The 24,181-nt window shown below is 49.2% G+C and overlaps 3 protein-coding genes across 3 annotated transcripts in view; 1 reads left to right on the forward strand and 2 right to left on the reverse strand.

Annotated features, from left to right (window-relative positions):
- Positions 1-3,322, forward strand: part of il16 (interleukin 16) — a 43,420-nt gene extending 40,098 nt beyond the window's left edge. Inside the window, exons 19-20 of the mRNA XM_055660998.1 lie at positions 592-717; positions 1,547-3,322. Coding sequence (XP_055516973.1) covers positions 592-717; positions 1,547-1,770 — 350 coding nt within the window. The 3' untranslated portion in view covers positions 1,771-3,322. The remainder of the gene's footprint in view (positions 1-591; positions 718-1,546) is intronic.
- Positions 3,323-5,223: 1,901 nt separating this feature from the next.
- stard5 (StAR-related lipid transfer (START) domain containing 5) lies at positions 5,224-16,792 on the reverse strand. Its single transcript, XM_055660996.1, is given in 7 exon segments — positions 5,224-7,048; positions 7,805-7,898; positions 8,290-8,407; positions 10,002-10,134; positions 11,807-11,856; positions 16,604-16,627; positions 16,630-16,792. Coding segments are annotated over 7 exon segments (633 nt in total). The 5' UTR covers positions 16,696-16,792; the 3' UTR covers positions 5,224-6,900.
- Positions 16,793-19,143: 2,351 nt separating this feature from the next.
- LOC129712524 (transmembrane channel-like protein 3) overlaps positions 19,144-24,181 on the reverse strand; it is a 28,399-nt gene continuing 23,361 nt past the window's right edge. The window contains exons 19-22 of the mRNA XM_055660999.1: positions 24,067-24,145; positions 23,920-23,962; positions 23,002-23,254; positions 19,144-21,597 (exon numbers count right to left, since the gene is read on the reverse strand). Coding sequence (XP_055516974.1) covers positions 20,751-21,597; positions 23,002-23,254; positions 23,920-23,962; positions 24,067-24,145 — 1,222 coding nt within the window. The 3' untranslated portion in view covers positions 19,144-20,750. The remainder of the gene's footprint in view (positions 21,598-23,001; positions 23,255-23,919; positions 23,963-24,066; positions 24,146-24,181) is intronic.

A 24,181-nucleotide genomic window follows, 5' to 3' on the forward strand; every position in this document is an offset into this window, starting at 1 on the left:
AAGGAATGGGTGATGTTTTGGGTCGAGACCCTTCTTCAGACCAGATTCGTCACCCATTCCTTCTCTCCAGAGATGCTGCCTGTCCCGCTGAGTTACTCCAGCATTTTGTGTTTATCTTTGGTTTAAACCACCATCTGCAGTTCCTTCCGACACAATAGGCCTCTATGAATGGCATGGTGAGACTAGGAGGTTTCACTAATAAGCATGACTAATGCGGGCAGGAATAAATCTGTCCACCTTACACACAAACCATGGCTTCAAATACAAGTTCTGTGCACAAAGAACTTATGCAATCTAGAATACAGATGTTGTATTAATGAAAGTTTATGGCTGGAAAATGTTTTTAAGGGGCATTTTGTGGTAGAGCGTATTCCTGAGTGGAATGTTATTCATGATGGACAATGTTGAAAAAGTAGAATGTTATGGATAGAGGGAGGGTTGTGTGTGTGTGTGTGGTTGTGTGTGTGTGTGTGTGTGTGTGTGTGTGTGTGTGTGAGTGGGGGTGTGTGTGTGTGTGTGTGTGTGTGCTTTTCACCATGTGGTTAACTGGTCGAGTTATTAACCAGGTATTGGTGTTGTTATTTACAACAGAAGATAACCAGAACACTTTCACGCTGACACTTGACAAGACCACCACGGGACTTGGCTTTAGTCTAGAAGGAGGAAAGGGTTCCATTCATGGAGATAAACCATTGATAATTAACCGGATTTTTAAAGGTAAGCAGAAAGAACAGTGAAAGAGCAGATTTATTTATTCAAGTTATGGTACATTATACAAACAATCCCGCTCAGCATGTCTGGAGAAGCAGGTGGTGACAAGGATGGGTTGGACCCACACCCAAAATTGGGTTTTCTTTCTAAACTTAGTTGTGCCGTTGTCTGCCCACATGGCTGGGGCTGCCTGGGGCAGCAGAGCATCTCTTGGTGGAGTAAACCTGGCTCAGACATCATTTATTGTGTTTTATGTGGGGTCTGGGGATTGTGTTCAGAAACTGTCACTCTGTGCACAGTATTTTCATCAGCTCCTTCAAGCAGTCTTCTCTCACCCTCCCCTGTACAATCATTTTGAAACCCACCTTCTTTGTACAGTGTGCTGTGCAAAGTGTCAGCAGTGTTTCTTTACTTGCTCCTCTCAAGAGACCAGGGTGCCTGCTGCCTTCTCCAAATAACCACAATCAACAAACATATTTACTACACGGCAACCCTGTGTTATCCACAACTCGCCGACATTTTGTTTAAAATCATTCTGCAATTCAGGGGTTTCTTTTGCCTGGAAGACTGGTCATCCTCTGCTCCCCACAGCTCCTCCAACACCTCCCTGGGGTCACTGTATTTTGAACTGCACAGACCTGCATCTGACTTCCTGTTGACTTGAATGAGAACTGGCTATGTGTGTACAGATCCCCACTGTGAGCATCTGTGGCACCATACTATTGGTAAAATACTACTGCAGTCCCCCAAGACTCCTGCGTTTCACATTGTGGAATGTTAAATATTAGTTCGGAAATGCAGTGATATTTTTCTTATTTTTTCTTTCTCCTCACAGGAGGAGCTGTCGAACAGAACAACATTATCCAGCCTGGAGATGAATTGCTACAAGTAAACACCACCACCTTGGAAGGTCTTAGCCGCTTTGGGGCTTGGAACATCATCAAATCCCTGCCAGATGGGCCTTGCACGGTAGTAATCAGGAGGAGAGGACCCGAGCCGGACACAGACAAAGGCACAGATTTGTCACACGATGCTAATCACCAACCAAGGACCGACTAACTTTACTGCAGCCATTTCTCCCACATCATTCAGTTAAAGTAGGACGTGCGTGCAATAGTAACGCTGATTGGGATGCCCAACAACAGAAGCAACTTGTAAACCTTTAAACTGGCTTTTCCTGGGAATAGTTGGGATTTTATCTGTCAGGCAATTCTATCTACTTCAGTCTGAAGAAGGGTCTTGACCCGAAACTTGTCCCATTCCTTCTCTCCAGAGATGCTGCTTCACCTGCTGAGTTACTCCAGCACTTTGTGTCGACCTTCTATCACTCAGTGTCAGTTCCTGGAAACAATGTTCTTACTTTAATCTAAAGATCTATATAACATCCACATTTTGATACCTGAATCCCAAATGAATTGTTTGTATTCCTCAGCCTCTCCATACTGAACCTGGCTGTTTCCATTAGCTCCGTCTCTGCTGCATTAACTCCACAATATGCTGATCTGTTCAGGTACAGAGTTGACCACTCAGCCCCAATTACTGGACAACAAGTCGTACCCTGATCGACAGAAGTGCTTGTATTCCAGAATCTGTTACAATATTAACTTCAACCATTCCTCTGCTGCACAGCACACCTCCCCAAGCTCCCAATGTCTTGCTTTATAGCACATGGAACGGGCCACAATGTTTGTGCCACCGTGTTATCTCAAAGATTGAGTTAACTTTGTCTGCTGCTTTCCTCTTCCTCATCCCTCCAGGCATTCTTAGTCCAGTTTCTCTCTCACCACCATGCCCTATTCCTTTGACCTTAAAGATACTGGAACTGAAACCAAATGCTGAGAAAAGTCATCCATATCAACGTGTATAAAAAGCACAAGGTTCTTTGTTGATCTGAAACTTTCCTCACTTGTTTACAAGTTAACAGTGTTTGTTTTACAGAGGTTACCTGACGTCTGACTGACTAGGTGTGTACTCCATTCCCTTTGCTTTTGCACATTGTTTAGAGCTTTGATGCATTAAAAATGATGACTGTGATTAATGTTTGTAAAATGGTGGGCTCTGTATTTCCCTCGTTTTTATGCTCGAGGCAGCACGCTGTAATTTATAAATCCGTAAGTCATGGGAGTAGAATGAGGCCATTTGGCCCATCGAGTCTACATCACCATTCAATAATGGCTGGTCCATTTTACTATCTCAACCTCATTCTCCTGCCTTCTCCCCCTGACACCCGTACTAATCAAGTAACTGTCAATCTCCGCCCTAAAAATACCTCCACAGCTGTTTGTGGCAACAAATTCAACATAGATTCACCACCCTCTGGCTAATGAAATTCCTCCTCATCTCCTTTCTAAAGGTATGTCCTTTAATTCTGAGGCTGTGTCCTCTGGTCCTAGACTCTCGCACTGGTGAAAACATCCTCTCCACATCCACTCTATCCAGGAGTTTCAATGAGGTCCATGTTCATCTTCTACACTCCAGCGAGTACAGACCCAGAGACATCATGAGCTCATCTCTTTAGCTGTAGTTCCTTCTGATTTCTGTGGGGAATTTATCACCCAAACACACACAGAATGACACAGCCATGTCGCAGAGATCTGGAATTCATAAAATTAAAGCTCCTGCACCAACATAGAATAACAATTTAACAAAACAATGTCTTGCATTTCTATAGCACCTTACACAATCTGAAAACATTCAAATGTACGTTACAACAAACAAAATACCTCAACGTTTACCCACTGCTAATTTGTATTCAGAGTTCTCACATGTGGTTGTTAATACTGTCCTTGGGATCTTTCACACCAAGAGCAGATGGAATCTCTATTTAATGTAACATTCCAAACACAGCACAATCTCACCACCAAAGTGGAATGGCAGCCTAGATTATGAGCGCAAGCCTCCAGTGGGATAAACCTTCTGGCTACGAGTGCTACTGCTGTGCCAAGATTGATCCCTGATTAATGCAAGACTTTCTTAAACACTAGCAGCACTTTTAACCACAGCCACAGCTTCCTAGGTTTGTACTCTATAATTAGCTTGAAGTTCAGGCAAATTAAAAGCTCAATACAAAATTGAGTTTTTATTGGAGAAAAGGGAAAAAAGCAGTTTATAAGATTAGAGTCATTAAGTCATGGAGTGATACAGCATGGAAACAGGCCCTTCAGCCCAACTTGCCCATACCAGCCAACATGTCCCAACTACACTAGTCCCACCTGCCCCCGCGTTTGGTCCACATCCCTCCAAACCTGTCGTATCCATGACTGAAAGTAAAGTTAGAAACAGTGCCTCAGATGTGCAAAATAAAGTGTATTTTTAACACAAGACACCGGAGCAGAATGAGGCCATTCGGCCCATCGAGTCTACTCCTCCATTCAATCATGGCTGATCCCTCTCAATCCCATCCTCCTGCCTTCTCCCATAACCCTTGATGCCCTTATTAATCAAGTTATCACTCTCTGCTTTGAAAGTACCTAATGTCAGTCTCCACACCACCGTCTATTCGTCATGTAGATCCACACAAGTTTCACGAGGGATGTACCTCTTCAATCTTTTCCCAAAAATGAAAATTAAATAGCACTTTCCATGTGACTGAAAAAAATAACTAAACAAGTCTTAATAGTCACTGATCTAAAGTAACAATCTATATAGGAAACAAACTTAAAGCCATCTATATTCACGATATGGAAATTGTGACTGATGCAAGATCAATCCACTTCTCTGTTCATTAATAGGTTACTACAATTTTTTGTTAACAATCACATAGAAAATCATCTTGACTTACTTCAAATAATTCCTTATCTAGCTCATTAAAAGCTCCCTCAAAACCTAGAAGATAAAACTAATTTGCCAATTAATACAACTGTGACATCTCAAAATCTATTCTCCAGTGATTCAAGATGGCTGCTCACCACCACCTTCAAGGAATTTTATCTTTCTTCACCAACATGGCAAAGGGCAAAAGCAGTTTAGAAAGTGGTTATCTTTATTAAATAAACAACTTTACAACCATCTAGAAGCAAAAGTGCTTTTCCCCCCCTGCAATGGCACCAGTTAGCCTTCTGAACTGCAAAATTGTAATTTGAAGTGACACAAGGATCAACAAGCCTGATTGATTTCATGTGTGTGTTTGTTGAGTCTGGATATACAGCACATCATCATCATCCAATTCCAGTTACAAGCCGAGTTAAAAAACTAAAATGTCACGATGGGCTGGAGTAACTCAGCAGGTCAGGCAGCATATCTGGAGAACATGGAGAGGCGATGTTTTGGGTTGGGACTCTTGTTTAGACCTGCTGAGTTACTCCAGCCCTTTGCCTGAACCACCATCTGCACTTCCTTGTTCCTAGAGATAAAAACTAGTTGTAGTAAATCTTTCCTCACCCCCACTTTGCAGATTTCAGATCAGCAGACAGGGAATCAGTCGCATTGAATTAAAGACTTTCTTTGAACAGCATCAGCCGAGACTGAAACCGTAGACAAGTCACGATCAACAGTCAGGGTGCAAACATGAGGTTTAAAATTTTAATGCATGAATCTCCAGCAACACAGTGACTTGCATTACCGGGACAATGACTCAATCAATGACACATTTCCAAATAAATAAGTGATTCATCCATAATGATATCCAAAATTACAATCCATTAAAAAAAGTGCAAGTTCAAAATAAAAGTGTCACAATACTGGCCTATGTTTACAGTACTAATACTGTACAAATTAAATCATCTTTCACAAAGGAGGTAGAAAATAAATTCATTCAAATTCTATACCCTTGGAATATTCAAGTTTTATCGCAAGAGTTAGTGCTTATAGGATGCAACAATTAAAGACATTCATACCACTGGTGATTTTCCTGATTGGAGCACTTTGACAAATGTAATAATATTAAATACACCATTTACATGCAAATGACTAGGTATTCCATTACACACGGATACCCTGCGAGGAGTGGTCCTGGTGAAGATTAATGTGGGGCAGCTGGCTGGTACCATTGAAGTATTGGTGAAACTTGCAGCACGTGCACCAGCGGCTCATCTGCCAGTGTTTGCAAATGCATGGATTAGATTAAACATTGACTAACTCACTACCTTTCAACGCCAGGTATCCTGCAAATAATTGCAGTGTCACACCAGTTTTCCAATGCAGGGAGCCGATGCCTAAATTGAGAGCTTGGGAAGACAATGATTAAAGCATCAATTTCTTTGAATATTATGTGGTGAAAATAATATTTTATCAAGCAACTTGATCTTGAACTCTCATCTTGATTTTTGCTGACTCCCATGACAAACACAGGGACCAAATGTTGTTTGGAAAGTGGGTTATATTTTGTTAAATAATTAACTGAATACATAACCATCCAGAAATAAATATGCCTTTTAATGGCAGAGGTACTAAGGGGCACATAGCTATCTTCTGCGCAGTAAATTTCAATGTTTGGAAATATTACATCACAGATTATAGATTTATATAGATTTACCACGTGGATTGTTCTTAAAGTCAGAATTCGGATCAGCCAGATTCAGTATAAGCTGCACCTACTCCAAGCACATTTACAGCTTCTGGCCAACCAACTTAATACTACTTCATACTGCAGCATCACTCCAAAGACACTGCTTGCCCTATAGTTCAAGTTCCACTCCAGGATAAAGTGAGGAAAAGTGCACCAGAGAGAGTGCAGATCATCTTGCGATGACCAGGTTCTGAACACGTTGCAATAATGCATATGTTGCTGTAATCTATCCTTTGCTTTTCACACTTGACAAACAGGACATCCAACTCACACTTAAATAAAGGAGACAATCTGCTGAACTGCTCCTGTACTTTATGTAATTAGAAAAATAAAACTATCTTATTCATTTCTGGGCAAGTGAATCGAAGATTAAAAGTTATTTAAAAATCTTTAAAAGTACATATATTTTCAATTAGATACCCAATTAATGAAAATTTAAATACTTATGCTTTAATTTATTATCAACGTCCACATATATATATAGCTCTACTATTTTTGGTCCTCATTATGTCACTGAAACGCTCTCTCCATTCAATTCATTATTCTAAAATAATTATGGAATTACTTTCCTCTTCAAAGCAATGAAAAATCAGTCCAATGATATCCTCAAATCAAAAAATGATCTCCAATGCAGCAAAAGTGGACAGCAGAGTTTGTTGAAGGGTGCAGGGAATCATCATTCATCAAGCCTTCAATGTCTTCACAGCTTTGGAGAGATTGCTGTAAAACTCAGCCATACTCGACGGAAAGAAAGAGTCCACCACTGATTGGGGGAGATAGCCACCCAGGTCAGTCTGAAAAAATGTGGTCAACTGGGTCTTCCGTGGCTCCCTAGTGATTAAACAAACGCACACATAATGAGAAACACGAGAATGAAAACTACTTCCCTGTGCTTTGTCTACCACTCAATATCATAGCTGCTCTTTGACCTCAGCCTCACCTTCTTACTCTAACCTCATGTCCCTTGAACTATCCAAACATCTCTACGTCCAACAATAAGCCTCTACAGCTCTCTATGGTACAAAGTCTCAGAGTCACTACCATCTTTGAGAAAGAATATCATCTCAAATCCCTCCAATGGACCCTTATCTTTCTCCACCAGGATATTATGTGACGAAAACCTCCTTTCTCTAGACTATCTGTTGAATAATGTGCACTAATCCCATTCAACATGAAACCAGTTTAGTGCAGGAAGGATCCAACCAGGGACAATTTACAGAAGCCAATTAACCTGCTCCCTTTGGAGTGTGGTAAGAAACTGGAGGCAGTCACAGGGAGAGCATGCAAACGCTGTACAGACAGCACCCGTAGTCAGGATGGAACCCGGGTCTCTGACGCTAAGGCAGCAACTCTACTTGTAGGCAGTTGCTCTCACCATGAATTCAAGAACCTTATAAAAGTTGACTTTGTATAAGAATAATGCTGAATTTACAATTGAACAGTTCATGGTCACCCATAGCAGGAACTAGGTTAATCTGTTCTGTTCAATAAAATGGATTCAGTCCTGGCTGAATTTGGAAATTTTAGGATAGAAAGGAGTAACTTTCAATGAAAAACAGAATGAGAAAAATAAAAGATGAACTTTACCCTGAAAGGGGGGCACAGAAACATCCACATGGGTGATTGAGTCCTCTCACGTAATGAGGTTTCGGACGACAGCCAGGGTGTTCTACATTAGTAGCTGTGAAGAAAACAGAATATTTGTCACTTCATATAATGGTGGCATAAAACATTGCAACCACATGGGAACACAGCTTGCAACAAGAAGTTTACTTTATTTTACCACAGAGCTTTGTACAGTGGTTCAACGATGTATGAAGCAAGCCAGGACACAAATTCATTCTCTGATGGAGGCCACTGGCAGGAAGGCCAGGTTATCACCCATTGGTAATTGTTCTTACACCCAGTGACTTGCTGAGCAAATTTAGAGGATCAACATTTGGCCAGAGTTTGTGGGAATTCCCTTTAATCCCATCAATTATACTTAATTAAAAAATAAATGAAGAAGTTTTTCCCCACTTTGGACATTTTATTTTACTCTACTTGAGCTAAACCAGCAGTGAGATAGTTACCATTAGAGGATATAGTTCCATCTTCATATTGTTTGATTAAAATGACATCCACAAAGTCTCTTGGGGAGATAATGCCCAGGGCCGCTGAAGGTGTAACCGTTCTGCACACGGACAGAGTCTAGAGTGATAGAGTACACACACGTCAAGTTTTCATTTATCAACCATTTTCTGTTGCGTACCTAACATGATTCTCCACATATTTTAAACCTAATTCTCAAATACGACAAAGGTTTCTTAAATAAAGGGCCTGTCCCATGAGCACGTGACCTGCATGCGGTGAGTGCGACCAAACCGGAAGCGGGGGCCGCGCGGAGGTCGAGTGAGTTACGTGAAGTTCGAGCGAAGTCCGCGCGTGACGTACGACGTCGAGACGCTACACACGGCCGTCGAGGGCCGGCAGCCGTTGCCGCGTGGAATTTTTGAACGCGGTCAGTTTTTCGGAGCCCCGCGCGATGTCGGAACCAGCTCCGCACAACTCCATACGGCTCCGGCGATCGAAGTGGGACCGGCCCCGCGAGGCCGTACGGCTCAAGCGACCACGTTAGGTCGCGCTTGCCGCATGGAGTCGCATGCTCGTGGGACAGGCCCTTATCACAGTAATATTTCATAGCCACTTTCACAAAGTTTCTTACTGAACAAAATGAGCGAAATGTATTAATAGACATCAAATGACAAACTCAATGTAATTATTCTAAATTTGGTGGCAAGGTTCAGTTGCCAATTTGACAACTGCGAACCACTTTCAGATTTGTCCAACTTTTAGTGACTGGTTGACGTGGCCTGAAAGACATATGTGCATCTCCGCAGAGATCGTCCATCCGTTTAAAGCAGATGATAGATGTGTCAAATAAAATATCATCACCACGAGTCATTAACTAGTTGTCTTTCTTGCACAGATGACAATTCACCCAGAGTAAAATATTAGTTACTGTTTTTAGTTTCTTCAGTATAAACAGCAAGCCTCAAATGACAGTGCGTTAAATATGAACCAGACCACACGAACACAAGTGTCCGCGTGGTTTATTTGTTGTCACTTGCCTCTGACTCAGGAGGGAGTGGGTTCTCCTGAGATCCAGGCAGAAACACAGGTCCATCTCAGAGAGAAATGGAAGGGGTAGGACATTCATCACCGATACAAAAGGAAAGAAGCGTATCAGTGGCAGAATGGGTAGATGGATGTTCTGCCTGGAGTTTACCGTGTAGGTTTTCTCAGTGTTCCTCCCACATTCCAAAGATGTACAGGTTGGAATGATATTTGGCCACTGTAAATTACCTGTGTTAGTGAGTGATGGAATTTAAAGGAAGTTGATGAACATGTAGGGAGAAAACATTGGATTAATGTAGAATTCATATGTGGGTGGTCGAAGGTGGGCATGGATTTGGTGGGTTCAATGTCCTGTTTTGTGCTATGTTTCTCCATGAAATGTCATCACTAAGAGAATGGCACAATCTGGAGATAATTTAGGATTTATAAAATGATATAGACCTCAGATTTTCCATTTGGAGGAATGTGGCTAAAGTAGTTGCTGGCTCGAAGGGCTGAATGGCCTACCCCTGCACCTGTTGTCTATTGTAGCATCAACTGATGTTGAGTCCTCTCACTCCCTGGGCATCACCAGCTATGAGCATTGCCATTCCACTGCCTGGAGTCAACAAAGCACCAACCTAGAATTATTCTTGCAAGTTATAACAAGCATGGCTAATAAACTTACATCATTGATGGTCTCAATCAGCTCAAACACTTTCACGTTTTTGTCCCACTTCACTCTTAGTCCATCGGGCACCGGTTTGAGACATTCCCAAACTTCCTGTGGTGCACCTTTAATGATCCCCTCACCTTTGTACCTGGGTTAACGACAACAACATAGAAAATAAAAAAGGACACACGATTCATAACAATAACTGACAGCTATATTTTACAACTTGGAAATTAGCAACGTTTTAAATTATTAAAAAGTCATAGTAAGGGGGAAGGATGTCAGAGCACGCTGTTGGCCAGAACCTTACTCTGCATCTGATCTTTGCTACCAGATACTTTTTGATTCCAAACGCATGAATGAATGAATTAATTTATGTGTAAATACTAGTGGCTTGTAACTGCCTACTGCTTTATACAGCCGTAAATGTGGAAACAATAATGTCTCCAGGATACCCAATATTTACAGTTAGAATTTCTCATCTTCTGCATATGGATCTAGTGTGGCTCAAAACTCAATCTCTCCACCTGACCCTTCCCTTCACTGCTGGCAACTGGACCACCAGCCATCATGATACCAACATCTGGCAACTGGACTCCAGCCATCACGATACCAACATCTGGCAACTGGATCTTCAGCCATCACGATACCAACATCTGGCAACTGGACCACCAGCCATCACGATACCAACATCTGGCAACTAGACTCCAGCCATCACGATACCAACATCTGGCAACTGGACTCCAGCCATCACGATACCAACATCTGGCAACTGGACTCCAGCCATCACAATACCAACATCTGGCAACTGGACTCCAGCCATCATACCAACATCTGGCAACTGGACTCCAGCCATCACAATACCAACATCTGGCAACTGGACTCCAGCCATCACAATACCAACATCTGGGACATGTTGGCTGGTGTAGGCAAGTTGGGCCGAAGGGCCTGATTCCACACTGTTACACTCTATGACAAGTATTATTCTCATTCTGGAAACCTACAATTGGCCCTAATGTCTATTGAGACAATTCCAAATTTCTAATATCCTTGATGGAAAAACTAACATTTTTGGAAGAATTGTTTCATGGAGTGTAGAGGGCACTAGCAAGACTGGCATTTACAATGTACGTTTTGCATGCTGGTCCCACGGGAGGCTCGACTATCCATCTAATATAACCACACTACTCTTTTAAATCTCTTTTCTACTTACGGTACTTGAGTTTGGCTAGGTTTTGTTTATGAATATTATCATACATCTGATTTGATTGGATAGCATGCAAACAAAACCTTTCACTGCACTTCAGTCCACATGACAATAGTGAACCTAAACCGACCCTCCAGGCCACTCCTGGAAACAGTTAAGAGTTCACCACACTAGTGGGTTTGGATCAAGTAATCCAGAACTGTCATGAATGTTTGCTCTCCTCTCTTGAAGTGAACCACATGGATTTGTGAAATGGAAAAACAACATTTCAATCACTGTTCCAGACACAAGTTTATTTATTTTTTACCCCCAATTCCACATTGATTATTTGAAATTAAATTTCCACACATAATAATGGGAATTTCTTGATAAAGAGCCAATGCATCTGGAACATCTAATGCTCTCTGACTATTGTAAACTTGGTACAATGGGAGGTCTGTACATATTTATAACGAATGACATCTGGATACAGAAAGAACTACACTGCACTAATCAATTCTATAGTTATAATTCACATACGAGCAGCAACCAAACTCTTAAGTCAGCTGCAAAACAATGCACAATTCATTTAATCACAAGGGCTTTCATGGAGGATGACTACATGAACACTCACAGGTTTCCAGAATATTCTGATGATGGTCTCCAGGATACACAAACATCATTCTACCAAAGAGAAACACATTTCAATAATTACAATTTGAATGGATAGTATTAAAAGTTATGTAGCAAAAAAACATCATTTTTAAACAGAACACATGAGCATCATTGGAATGACAAGATCTAAAAAGCTACTCCAAGCTCAAAAAGATGAAGCGTTCGAATGATCAGAGTGATTTCACCCACAACACAAACTGCGCCAAGACATTGAGTGTTTAGTTTTAGTTTAGAGAAATGGTGTACAAACAGGCCCATCGGCCCACTGAGTCCGCGCTGACCAATGATCACCCGTACACTAGTTCGATCCTACATGCTAGGTTCATTTTACAGAAGCCAATTAATCTGGAGAAAACCCTTGCGGTCACAGAGAGCACCCGTAGTCAGGATTGAACCCAGGACTCTGGCGCTATAAGGCAACAACTCTACCGCTGTACCACTACATATATTCTTTCCCATTGGCTAGCTTATCCCAATAGTAGGAATGATTTTTAAAGTTGCTGTAGAAAGAAGACTGGACCCCAGCGATAATTTGATTTGATAATTGCCCCAGTTTACGATCACCCTGGACAAATGGACAAGCCTTTGAGAGTGGCGCGGTGGATTTACTGACTGGTGTGTGGCTGCAACCATCTTGTGCTGGGTGGGAACACAGTTCATATTTCCACTTGTGATCTGTTTGGGTTACAAGCAGGAACATAATCCTGCCATAACCTCGAGAGATGCACATTGGCATTCATAGGTTGACTCTGCACATTTATTTTCTATAGAATGGCCAGAGAATATAAACTAATTCTGAGAATTGTAAATGAAAATCTAATCGTTCAAATTAAAATGTTCTAACTTTGTTGTTGCCCATGTGTCTTCGTAAAAGGTCCTGCTTAGCCCAAAGCAATAAACTGTCTGGTTGACCTTGGAGCCAACAAGTTCTATTGTTCTGCCTTAGAATCTCATGACAGCACAAAAATTATTTCCAAAACAAGATCCAAGAAAATGCGCACAACTTCCAACCACTTTCCAGGAAGTCCTTCAACCTTTGATCAAGATAACGTTTACCCTTTCTATAAGTTCCTGACCTTACGCCAAATAGTGCTTGCAGTGGATTGGGACATGCAATTTAAACAACTTTCTGAACATGTTGTTTGTGGGTAGTTTGCTATATCTTAGGATCATGTCGTTAATGGAAAGAGGCTTGGTATTTCTGGTATTCCTTTCGAATGGATGCATGATCTCATAACAAACTAATGAATGCATGGTGGAGAACAAAAGCAGGAGCGGACCGCTCTGTCCTAACCTGCTGATCTTCCACAACATTTTCCTGTCACTCAATTCCTTTACTATCCAGGAATCTATCAGAGTTCTCTGGGATAAAGGACTACAAAGAATCAGCAATCTACCGGTGAAGAAACTTCTCCTTATTTCAGTCCAAAGCAGTCCACTCACTTATTCTGAAACTGAGCTCTACCTCCATACTCCAGGCATTTACACAAAAGGACGCAAAGTGCTGGTGTAACTCAGTGGGTCATGCTGATGTTCCACGTCGAGACCCTTCTTCAAGCTCTCGATCCAGAACTGGGCCTGGAATCCAGGTGAGTTGCTGGTGGCTGGGGGAATGGCGAGGATCGGTGGAGTCGATGGTCTGGGCCAGGATGCAGGTAGGGTTCGGCGATGACAAGCGCGGCCAGTAAGCGGCTGGGGAGGTGGTGCGAGCCGGAGTACCATGGGCAGCCGTCAGTAGGTCCGTCAGCTATAACCAAAATCCACTATACAGGTCTGTTAAAATGAGGGTTTATGTAATTGTCACCTTATTCATGGAAAGTGTTGGCTATAATATTGCACCGCTCCTGCAGTAAGTATGCTGGTGAGGCAGAGCCATTTACAGGACATTTACAACTGTTTACTATTGGTGACTCCCTGTAAACCCTCGCTCACGCTCCACCCTCAGTTCATGAAGTATCGCACGTCCATGACACTGGAACATGTGCATTATAGGATAGGCTCCAAGTCATCATTCACTCGAGCTCCTAAGTAAACGAGAGGACAGACTTTACTCTGGTACATCCAACAATGTGCAACACCACCAACGGACAAGAGGTCCAGGACAAGACCACTGGACATTTTTGACCATTTCCCATATTTCAAGATTCACCTCTCAATGAAAGCAGACATTGATGATACAAACCATCACCCTCAATGTGTCAGAACAACCTTTGGGCACCTGAGAAAATGTTTTAAGATGAAGACCTCAAACCTGGCACAGAGCTATGTGAGCTACAAGCAGCCAATCCATTCTCCACCATTCCTGCATAGATTACCCTACAGAAGACACTGCAAGGCACAGAGTACTACCAGTACTGAAACATCCACCATCGGAATAAGTCATGGTAAACATCCTGTCCCAAGCCAAATGAATCTCTACTTATACTCTACTGGCTCTGATATGGCATGCAAAAACAACCAGGTCACCCAATCACCCAACGCCAGACTCCTGAATGGGAACCCCATGACAGGACAAGAGATGAAAGAGGAAACAATTCAAGGATGTTTTAATGAAAATGGACATCAACTTCGTTGTGTAGGAAGGAACTGCAGATGCTGGTTTAACTCAGCGGGACAGGCAGCATCTCTGAGGAGATGGAATGGGTGACGTTTTGGGTCAAGACCCTTCTTCAGACTGATCTTCATTGGATCCATGATTGCTCAACATGATGCAGCTTTCAGGATGGCACCATTAACCTCGGGCCCGCCCCGTCAACATACAGAGGCCCAGTGAAGGCAACACACCCTCTCCCTAAATACACACACACCTCATCAAGCACTTCCTGTCCCAGGCCTGGCAGCAACTCCACACTGGAGTGGAAGCATCAACCTGGACCCAATCAGTAGTAGAGACATAACATGCCAAGATACAGGTCAGGGATAGATAAAAATAAAGGGGACATTTTACATACAAATCTCTGATATCACAAAAATTACATAATACATAACCAGTTCTTATTTTGACGCATTTCTTTACCTACTGTATTCAATTTGTCAGGATTTCAATAAACAAGGCGTTCCATCCCTCCTCGTCCAACGTCTCTCCCCTTGTATCCTCTCCCCCTCTACCCTCTCCCCCCTGTCCCCCCCTCTCCCCTCTCCCCCTGTACCCTCTCCTCCTCCCCCTGTCCCCTCTCCCCCTGTCCCCTCTCCCCCTGTATCCTCTCCCCCTGTCCCCTGTCCCCCTGTATCCTCTCCCCCTGTACCCACTCCCCCCCTGTACCCCCTCTCCCCTGTACCCTCTCCCCCCTGTACCCCTCTCCCCTGTACCCTCTCCCCCTGTATCCTCTCCCCCTGTACCCCCTCTCCCCTGTACCCTCTCCCCCCTGTACCCTCTCCCCTCTGTACCCTCTCCCCTGTATCCTCTCCCCCCTGTACCCCCTCTCCCCTGTACCCCCCTCTCCCCTGTACCCCTCCCCCCCCCTGTACCCTCTCCCCTGTCCCCCTGTACCCTCCCCCCCCCTGTACCCTCTCCCCCTGTACTCTCTCTCCCCCTGTCCCCCTGTACCCTCTCCCCCCCTGTACCCTCTCCCCCTGTACCCTCTCTCCCTGTACCCTCTCCCCTGTACCCTCTCCCCTGTACCCTCTCCCCCTGTACCCTCTCCCCTGTACCCTCTCCCCCTGTACCCCTCTCCCCCTGTACCCCTCTCCCCCCTGTACTCTCTCCCCCCCTGTACCCCCCCCTCCCCCCTGTACCCCCTCTCCCCCTGTATCCTCTCCCCCCTGTACCCTCTCCCCCTGTACTCTCTCCCCCTGTACTCTCTCCCCCCCTGTACCCTCTCCCCTCTCCCCCTGTCCCCCCTGTACTCTCTCCCCCTGTACCCCCTCTCCCCCTGTACCCTCTCCCCCTGTACCCTCTCCCCCTGTACCCTCTCCCTGTACCCTCTCCCCCTGTACCCTCTCTCCCCTGTACCCTCTCTCCCTGTACCCTCTCCCCCTGTACCCTCTCCCTGTACCCTCTCCCCCTGTACCCTCTCTCCCTGTACCCTCTCTCCCTGTACCCTCTCCCCCTGTACCCTCTCCCCCCTGTCTCCTCTCTCCCTGTACCCTCTCCCCCTGTACCCTCTCCCCCTGTATCCTCTCTCCCCCTGTACCCCTCTCCCCCTGTACCCTCTCCCCCCTGTATCCTCTCTCCCTGTACCCTCTCCCCCTGTACCCTCTCCCTGTACCCTCTCCCTGTACCCTCCCCCCTGTACCCTCTCCCCCCCTGTCCCCCTGTACTCTCTCCCCCTGTACCCCCCTCTCCCCCCTGTACCCTCTCCCCCTGTATCCTCTCCCCCTGTACCCTCTCTCCCCCTGTACTCTCTCCTCCCCTGTACTCTCTCTCCCCTGTACCCTCTCCCCCTGTCCCCCCTGTACTCCCCCCCCTGTCCCCCCCCTCCCCTCCCCCCTGTACCCCCCTCCCCCCTGTACCCTCTCCCCCCTGTACCCTCTCCCCCTGTCCCCTGTACCCTCTCCCCCTGTACCCTCTCTCCCCTGTACCCTCTCTCCCTGTACCCTCTCCCCCCTGTACCCTCTCCCTGTACCCTCTCCCCCTGTATCCTCTCTCCCTGTACCCTCTCTCCCTGTACCCTCTCCCCCTGTCCCCTCTCCCCTGTATCCTCTCCCCCTGTATCCTCTCCCCCTGTATCCTCTCCCCCCTGTACCCTCTCCCCCCCCCCCCTCCCCCCCCCCCCCCCCCCCCTTCCTCTCCCACATGATGTCCGCCCCCACTCACCGACGCCTTGCACACCCGCCACCCCCGCTGCCGTCCCTGCAATATCCCAGCAGCTTCTCCGCCACCGCGTCCGCCACCGCCGCATAATCCATGCCGCACCGTGGGCGGGCCGGGCCGGGCCGGGTCGGGGAGAGGGTGTGGGCGCCGGCCCGAGGCTGGGGGGTGACTCACAGGCCGCTCTGCCCGTCCCCGCTGCTGCTGCTGCCGCCTCAGCCGCCGCCTGCCCGCCCGCTCGCCCCCGCCCCGCGCTGCTCCAGCCCCGCCCCCAGCCCCGCCCCGCGCTCTCCAGCCCCGCCCCCCCAGCCCCGCCCCGCCCCGCCCCGCGCTGCTCCAGCCCCGCCCCAGCCCCGCCCCGCCCCGCCCCGCGCTGCTCCAGCCCCGCCCCCGCGCCCCCCAGCCCCGCCCCCCCCCAGCCCCGCCCCGCGCTGCTCCAGCCCCGCCCCCAGCCCCGCCCCGCGCTGCTCCCCCCCCGCCCCGCGCTGCTCCAGCCCCGCCCCGCGCTGCTCCAGCCCCGCCCCGCGCTCCTCCAGCCCCGCCCCGCGCTCCCCCAGCCCCCAGCCCCCCAGCCCCGCCCCCGCGCTGCTCCAGCCCCGCCCCCCAGCCCCGCCCCGCGCTGCTCCAGCCCCGCCCCGCGCTGCTCCAGCCCCGCCCCCGCGCTGCTCCAGCCCCGCCCCGCCCCCCAGCCCCGCCCCGCGCTCCTCCAGCCCCGCCCCCAGCCCCGCCCCGCGCTCCCCCCCCCGCCCCGCCCCCAGCCCGCCCCGCGCTCCCCCAGCCCCGCCCCCCGCCCCCAGCCCCCCCCCGCCCCGCCCCGCGCCCCCCCAGCCCCGCCCCCCAGCCCCGCTCCAGCCCCGCCCCCCCAGCCCCCAGCCCCGCCCCCAGCCCCGCCCCGCGCTGCCCCAGCCCCGCCCCCAGCCCCGCTCCAGCCCCGCCCCCAGCCCCCCGCCCCGCGCTCCTCCAGCCCCGCCCCCAGCCCCGCCCCGCGCTCCCCCAGCCCCGCCCCCAGCCCCGCCCCGCGCCGCCGCTCCAGCCCCGCCTGCCCGCTCGCCCCGCCCCGCGCTCCCCCAGCCCCGCCCAGCCCCGCCCCCAGCCCCGCCCCGCGCTGCTCCAGCCCCGCCCCCAGGCCCCAGCCCCGCGCTGCTCCAGCCCCGCCCTCAGCCCCGCCCCCAGCCCCGCCCCCCAGCCCCCGCCCCGCGCTCCTCCAGCCCCGCCCCGCGCTGCTCCAGCCCCGCCCCCAGCCCCGCCCCGCGCTCCTCCAGCCCCGCCCCGCGCTGCTCCAGCCCCGCCCCCCAGGCCCCAGCCCCGCGCTCCTCCAGCCCCGCCCTCAGCCCCGCCCCGCGCTGCTCCAGCCCCGCCCCCAGCCCCCCCCCCCCCCCCGCCCCGCGCTGCTCCAGCCCCGCCCCCAGCCCCGCCCCCCCCCCCGCCCCGCCCCGCGCTGCTCCAGCCCGCCCCCAGCCCCCCCTCCCTCAGCCCCCCCCCGCGCTGCTCCAGCCCCGCGCTCCTCCAGCCCCGCCCCCCCCCCCGCCCCGCGCGCTGCTCCAGCCCCGCCCCCAGCCCCGCCCCCCGCCCCGCCCCGCGCTACTCCAGCCCCGCCCCCAGCCCCGCCCCCCAGCCCCGCCCCCCCCCCGCCCCGCGCTGCTCCAGCCCCGCCCCCAGCCCCGCCCCCAGCCCCCCGCCCTCAGCCCCGCCCCCCGCGCTGCTCCAGCCCCGCGCTCTCCAGCCCCGCCCCCCGCCCCGCCCCGCGCTGCTCCAGCCCCCGCCCCGCGCTCCTCCAGCCCCGCCCCCAGCCCCCCAGCCCCCCAGCCCCGCCCCCAGCCCCGCCCCGCTGCGCCCCGCTCCAGCCCCGCCCCCAGCCCCGCCCCGCCCCGCGCTCCTCCCCGCCCCAGCCCCAGCCCCCCCAGCCCCCAGCCCCGCCCCCCGCCCCAGCCCCCCCAGCCCCGCCCCCAGCCCCCCCCCCCCCGCCCCCCCCGCCCCCCCCCCCCCCCCCCCCCCCGCCCCCCCCCCCCCCCCCCGCCCCGCGCTCCCCAGCCCCGCCCCCCCAGCCCCGCCCCCCGCCCCGCCCCGCGCTCCCCAGCCCCGCCCCCAGCCCCGCCCCGCGCTGCTCCAGCCCCGCCCCCAGCCCCGCCCCCAGCCCCGCCCCGCCCGCGCTGCTCCAGCCCCGCCCCCAGCCCCGCCCCGCGCTCCTCCAGCCCCGCCCGCCCCCAGCCCCGCCCCCAGCCCCGCCCCGCCCCCGCGCTGCTCCAGCCCCGCCCCCAGCCCCGCCCCGCGCTCCTCCAGCCCCGCCCCCAGCCCCGCCCCGCGCTGCTCCAACCATCAAGCCCCGCCCCTTCACTCACCTGTGTCCACCTCTCACCTGCTGCGCCTCAACCTGTCTCTCCTCTCTCCCAGTTTTCTCCCCCCCCACCCTTTCAATCAGTTTGAATGGTCACGCCCTCAAACATCACCTATCCATGTTCTCAAGAGATGCTAAGTTACTCCAGCACTTTTGTTTTTTGCTACCCCACTCTCCTCTCTCGCTCACAGTGCATTTCCCAAGCCAACATTGTTTCCTCATTGCTCAATCCAAAAACTGCCGCTGTGCCTGAATGAATGAATGAATAAGTTTATTGAGCAAGTATTCACATACAAGGAATTTGGCTTGGTGCTCCGCCCGCAAGTGACAACACGAGATAGTAACAGTTAGGAATTACACATAAAACATTAAATATTAATAATCAAACATTATTGATTAAACATGTGAATTAAATAAAATACCAGAGCAAAAGGCTAGATTCTCCTCTCTCACCAAGGTCCTAGATTGACGTCATGTTTCTTTATTTAGTCAGAAAGGAATGTCTTTCTTCTGATGAATCATCACCGGCAATGATTCATACAATAGGTATGGAATAGATGAGGTTAACTTACAGTCTCCGGGTTAAGGTGGAGGTGGAAAGATTCTCTTACACAAGAGGTGTTGGGTGTTAGGAGCAAGTGGCAGAGCTGCTGCCCACACAGCGCTAGAGAGCCAGGTTCAATCCTGACCTCGGGCGCTGACGTACAGAGTTTCTACATTCTTGCTGTGACCGTGTGGGTTTTCTCCGAGAGCTCCGGCTCATCCCATATCCTAAAGACGTGCAGGTTTGTACGTTGCCCCTAGTGTGCAGGCAGTGAATGAGAAGGTGGGATAACAAAGAACTAGTGTGAACAGGTGATGCTGGGGTTAATGGCCTGTTTCCATGCTGTATCTTGCCATCAATCAATGAAAAGCTGCTTATTTCTACTTAATCCTAGTTTTCATGAAGGATCTTTCACCCAAATCATTAAAAATCTCCCCTTTCTCTCTCTTTTGATGCTGCCTGACCTAAGGAGCAATTCCAGCATTTTGGGGTTATTTCAAGTGTGGATTTTCAGAACCTAGTGTAGATTTATTGCTCTTTCAATAAACTAACTTTCTCAGAGTCCGTCTAAACCAACCTGATCTCCTGGTTGCCAAACACTTTAACTCCCCCTCTCATTCTGACCTTTCTTTCCTGGGCCTCCTCCATTGACATCCAATGAGGCCCAGCGCACATTGGAGGAACAGCTTCTCGTATTTCGCTTGGACAGCTTACACCCCAACGATACGAACATTGACTTCTCGAACTTCAAGTATCTCTTGCTTTCCCTCTCTCTCTCCATCCCCTTCCCCCTTCTAGCTCTCCGACCGATCTGACAGTCCCCGATTACATTTTTATCTGTTTGCTTTGTTGTCCGAGCTAACAATGATCTATTCTACATTTTCCTTGAACCCCATCTCTTTTGATGTCTCGTTTTTACACCTTACACTTCCTTATCTCTGTGTCTCCCTCTCCCCTGGCTCAGTCTGAAGAAGGGTCTCGACCAGAAACATCACCCATTCCTTCTATTCAGAGATGCTGCCTGTCCCGCTGAGTTACTCCAGCATTTTGTGTTTGTCTTCAGTGTAAACCGGCATCTGCAGTTCCTTCCCATGGTGAATTATTCCTAGTTTGTGGGGTGTGGATGAGAAAGTGGTCGGCATGGACTCAGTGAGCTGATGGGCCCGTTTCCATGCTGTATCTCTAAAAACTAAAATAACATTCAGCATAGGCACACCATGCAGTAGTACGTTCTGTACATGTTGACCTTGTGTGTAAACAAAGGTATCATCCCGCTAGACATTTGAACATATCAGCTCTTTAGCCTCAGTAACATTCAGTTCAACATTTGCTCTTGACTTGGGTGTGTTTAGTTTGTCACTAGAAGGTTTCACACACTTGTCCTTGCTGTGAATGACCTGTATGTACTGGTCACTGCTGCTGTTTTGCAGGTCGCTGCTCGATGCTATGGATACTGAGTCTGATTCGGTCAGTGACTGGTCTGCTCTCTGCTTGGCCTTCCGCTTGGCGTGAGCTCCCGTACTTTGGATGTCAGGTCCCTGATCGTGGGACGTCCCAGGTACAACCTGCCCCTCGTTGTATGACCCGTACTGAATCTGGGTCGAGTCTTTCCCGATCAGCAGCCGACTGTCTTTGCTGTCGCCGATGTAGAAGCGAGTGGGTTGGTGGAGGTCTGACAAGGAGTGGGGGCGAGGTGATGTGATGAAGGAGGTTTGTGCCACATCTTCCTCGTCCCCCTCCTCCTCCTCTTCCTCCTCGCTGAAGTGTAACTGCGAGCTCACCCCCTGTGCTCTGTGCATGATGTAATGCTTCACCTTGCGTGGCAGCATCTCCACCATTTCTCTAGGCTCCTCCATGGTGTAACGTCTGGTGATTCTGCCGATGGGACGCATCATCCTGGTCCTGGATTCCCGCTCATTAACCAGGATGTACCGGGCAGTGTGGACTCTACGGCCCAGAATCGTCTGTGGAGGACCTTGCGTGGGGGAATAGACGACCGGTCTCACGCACTTCCCAATCGGCACCTCGGCACGGAGATGCTCCGGCAATCTGGTAACTCGGCTGGCCGGTGGCTTGGCTCTGTAGTGGCCACTCGTGGTTGCTGCCACAGCTGCTGGGTACCTGGGGAGACAAGCATAGTGTAGAAACAAGCAAGTCCCAACCCAAAACATCACCCATCCTTTTTCTCCAGAGAGAAGAATGTAGGAGTTGGGAGATCATGTGAATGTTGTATAAGACGTTGGTGAGGCCACATTTAGAGTATTGTGTTATAGGAAAGATGTTGCCAATCTGGCAAGGGCACAGAGAAGATTTACCAGGATGTAGAGGATCTGAGCTATAGGCAGAGGTCGAGTGGGCTGGGACTCTATTCCTTGGAGCGCAAGAGGATGAGGGCGATCTTACACAGGTGTATAAAATCATGAGAGGAATAGATCAGGTAGTCTCTTGCCCAGAGTAGGGCAATCAAGGACCAGTGGACACAGGTTTAAGGCGAAGGGGAAAAGATTTAATAGGAATCTAAGGAGTAACGTTTTCACACGGAGGGTGGTGGGTGTATGGAACAAGCTGCCAGAGGCTGGGACTATCCCAACATTTAATCATCAGCTAGACAGGTACATGGATAGGACAGGTTTGGAGGGATATGGAGATATGGAATCAGATCATAAGTAGGAGGAGCAGAATTTGGCCATTCGGCCCATCCAGACATTATATTGCAGAATATTTCACAAAGCGTATTTAAACTCAGGAGGGTGGTGATTTATTGCCATCTCTACTACCTGGTCTTACTGGACTTGCACTAGATGTTATTCATGTTATTCCCTTTATCCAGCGTCTGTACACCATGGCTCGATTGTAATCACGTATTGTCTTTCCGCTGACTGGTTGGCACGCACCAAAAGCTTTTCACTGACAATAAACTAAACTCAACTACACTAACACATAACTGTAGTAAAACACAAAATGCTAAGTAACCCAGGTCACACAGCATCTGTGGAGGGAATGGAGAGGTGACGTTTCGGGTTGGGACCGAATGATGAGTGTTTGAAGGCGCTGGGCTTGTACTCGCCGTAGTTTAGACGGGTAAGGTGGGGGACCTAATTGAAACTTACTGAATAGTAAAAGGCCTGGATAGAGTGGATGTGGAGAAGATGTTTCCACTAGTGGGAGATTCCAGGACCAGAGGGCACAGCCTCAGAATAAAATGACGCACCTTTCGAAAGAAGATGAGAAGGAATTTCTTTAGTCAGAGGGTGGTTGAATTGTGTTGCTATGACTTGTGTTGGTTGTATGTTGGTACATCATTAGCCCGATATGAATTACACCGTTAATCTGTAGTATTGCGCTTCCTATTATTGACTGTGAACCTTTCAGAGAATTTGATTTAACTGAATTTATAATCTCAGCTGCCCTGATAGATTTCGTGAAACTTCCGTTAGTGTGAGACTGTTGTAGCGTTGGCTGTATGTTCTGTATCTAAAATAAAAACTAAAGCCATGAGTATCATTTGTGGAAGAGTGTTCTGACCTGTGTGGGTGGTGTTCGACCCGCTGCTTTAGTGCAGCTCCAGCGGGCGGGTGGTGAGTGGGGTCGATGACCCTCGGGGGGTTGGCAGGATGAGCCAGCTGATGGGAAATACTCTGGACGTGAGTCCTGGCACAGGCGGGCGAGTCGACGTTCACCAAGTCCCCATTCCTATGGGGCGACGAGTGCAGGGACGACCCCTGGCTGGTGACATCACTCTCGTGTTCTCCACTCTTGCTTTCTTCCTGAAACCTTGCTGCAAAGGGCCAAAAGCTGACAAGTGAAGCATTCATAGAAAACAAAGAAAATAGGTGCAGAAGTAGGCCACTCGGCCCTTCGAGCCTGCACCGCCATTCAAACATTATCCATTGCCAGAAGAATTAGGCCATTCAGCCCATCATGTTTACTCCGCCATTCTATCCCCCTCAGCCCCATTCTCCGGCCTTCTCCCTGTAAGCTTTGACACCCGTACTAATCAAGAACCTCTCAATCTCTGCTTTAAAAATTAAAAATACATGACTAAGAAGAGCTTTGTAAAATTCCATGTTCATTCCGTTCATGAATGCCTGACATCCTCTCTAAGATCAAAGGTATTCAGTGGGACCTCGTGGACAGCGAGCTCCTCCTGCGAGTGTGTGGACCCAACAGACATAGTCACCAGTTGCCCCAAACACCGGCCACCGAATGGACCATGACATGACATGTTGGCCTGGCCTGGCCTGGCTCGCCTCAACGGAGCTGCCGGTCTCAAAGACGTACGACAGAAGAAGACTAAAATAACATGGAGCATATTCACTTTTGGAAAATACTGAAAACATTTTTTTAAATATATGTGAAATATCTCCAATGTAATTAATCTCCAGTTTAACCTGCTTCATAGAGTAATAAGTTTCTTGGTGACATTATGAGAGATTTTCTGACCTGCTACCATCTGTGACACTTTCTTCTTGTCTTCTGTTCTCTCCTGCAGGCAGAAAAGACGTGAATATTCACAGCTCTTTGTTCTAATGAAACTTAATGATGTAAAAACATGCCAAACGTTTCAAGAGTCAAATACAATGTACGTACAACTTGGAGCTGCATCCGGAGTTGATTGTTGGTAAACTTTAGTGAGCGAGCAATAGATTGGAGATAATAGATCAGCATACTGGAAGGGGACAAGGAACAAATCACAAACAAAGAT

The sequence above is a fragment of the Leucoraja erinacea genome, chromosome 33 (genome assembly GCF_028641065.1).
Source record: "Leucoraja erinacea ecotype New England chromosome 33, Leri_hhj_1, whole genome shotgun sequence".
In the NCBI taxonomy this organism is placed as follows: Eukaryota; Metazoa; Chordata; class Chondrichthyes; order Rajiformes; family Rajidae; genus Leucoraja; species Leucoraja erinaceus.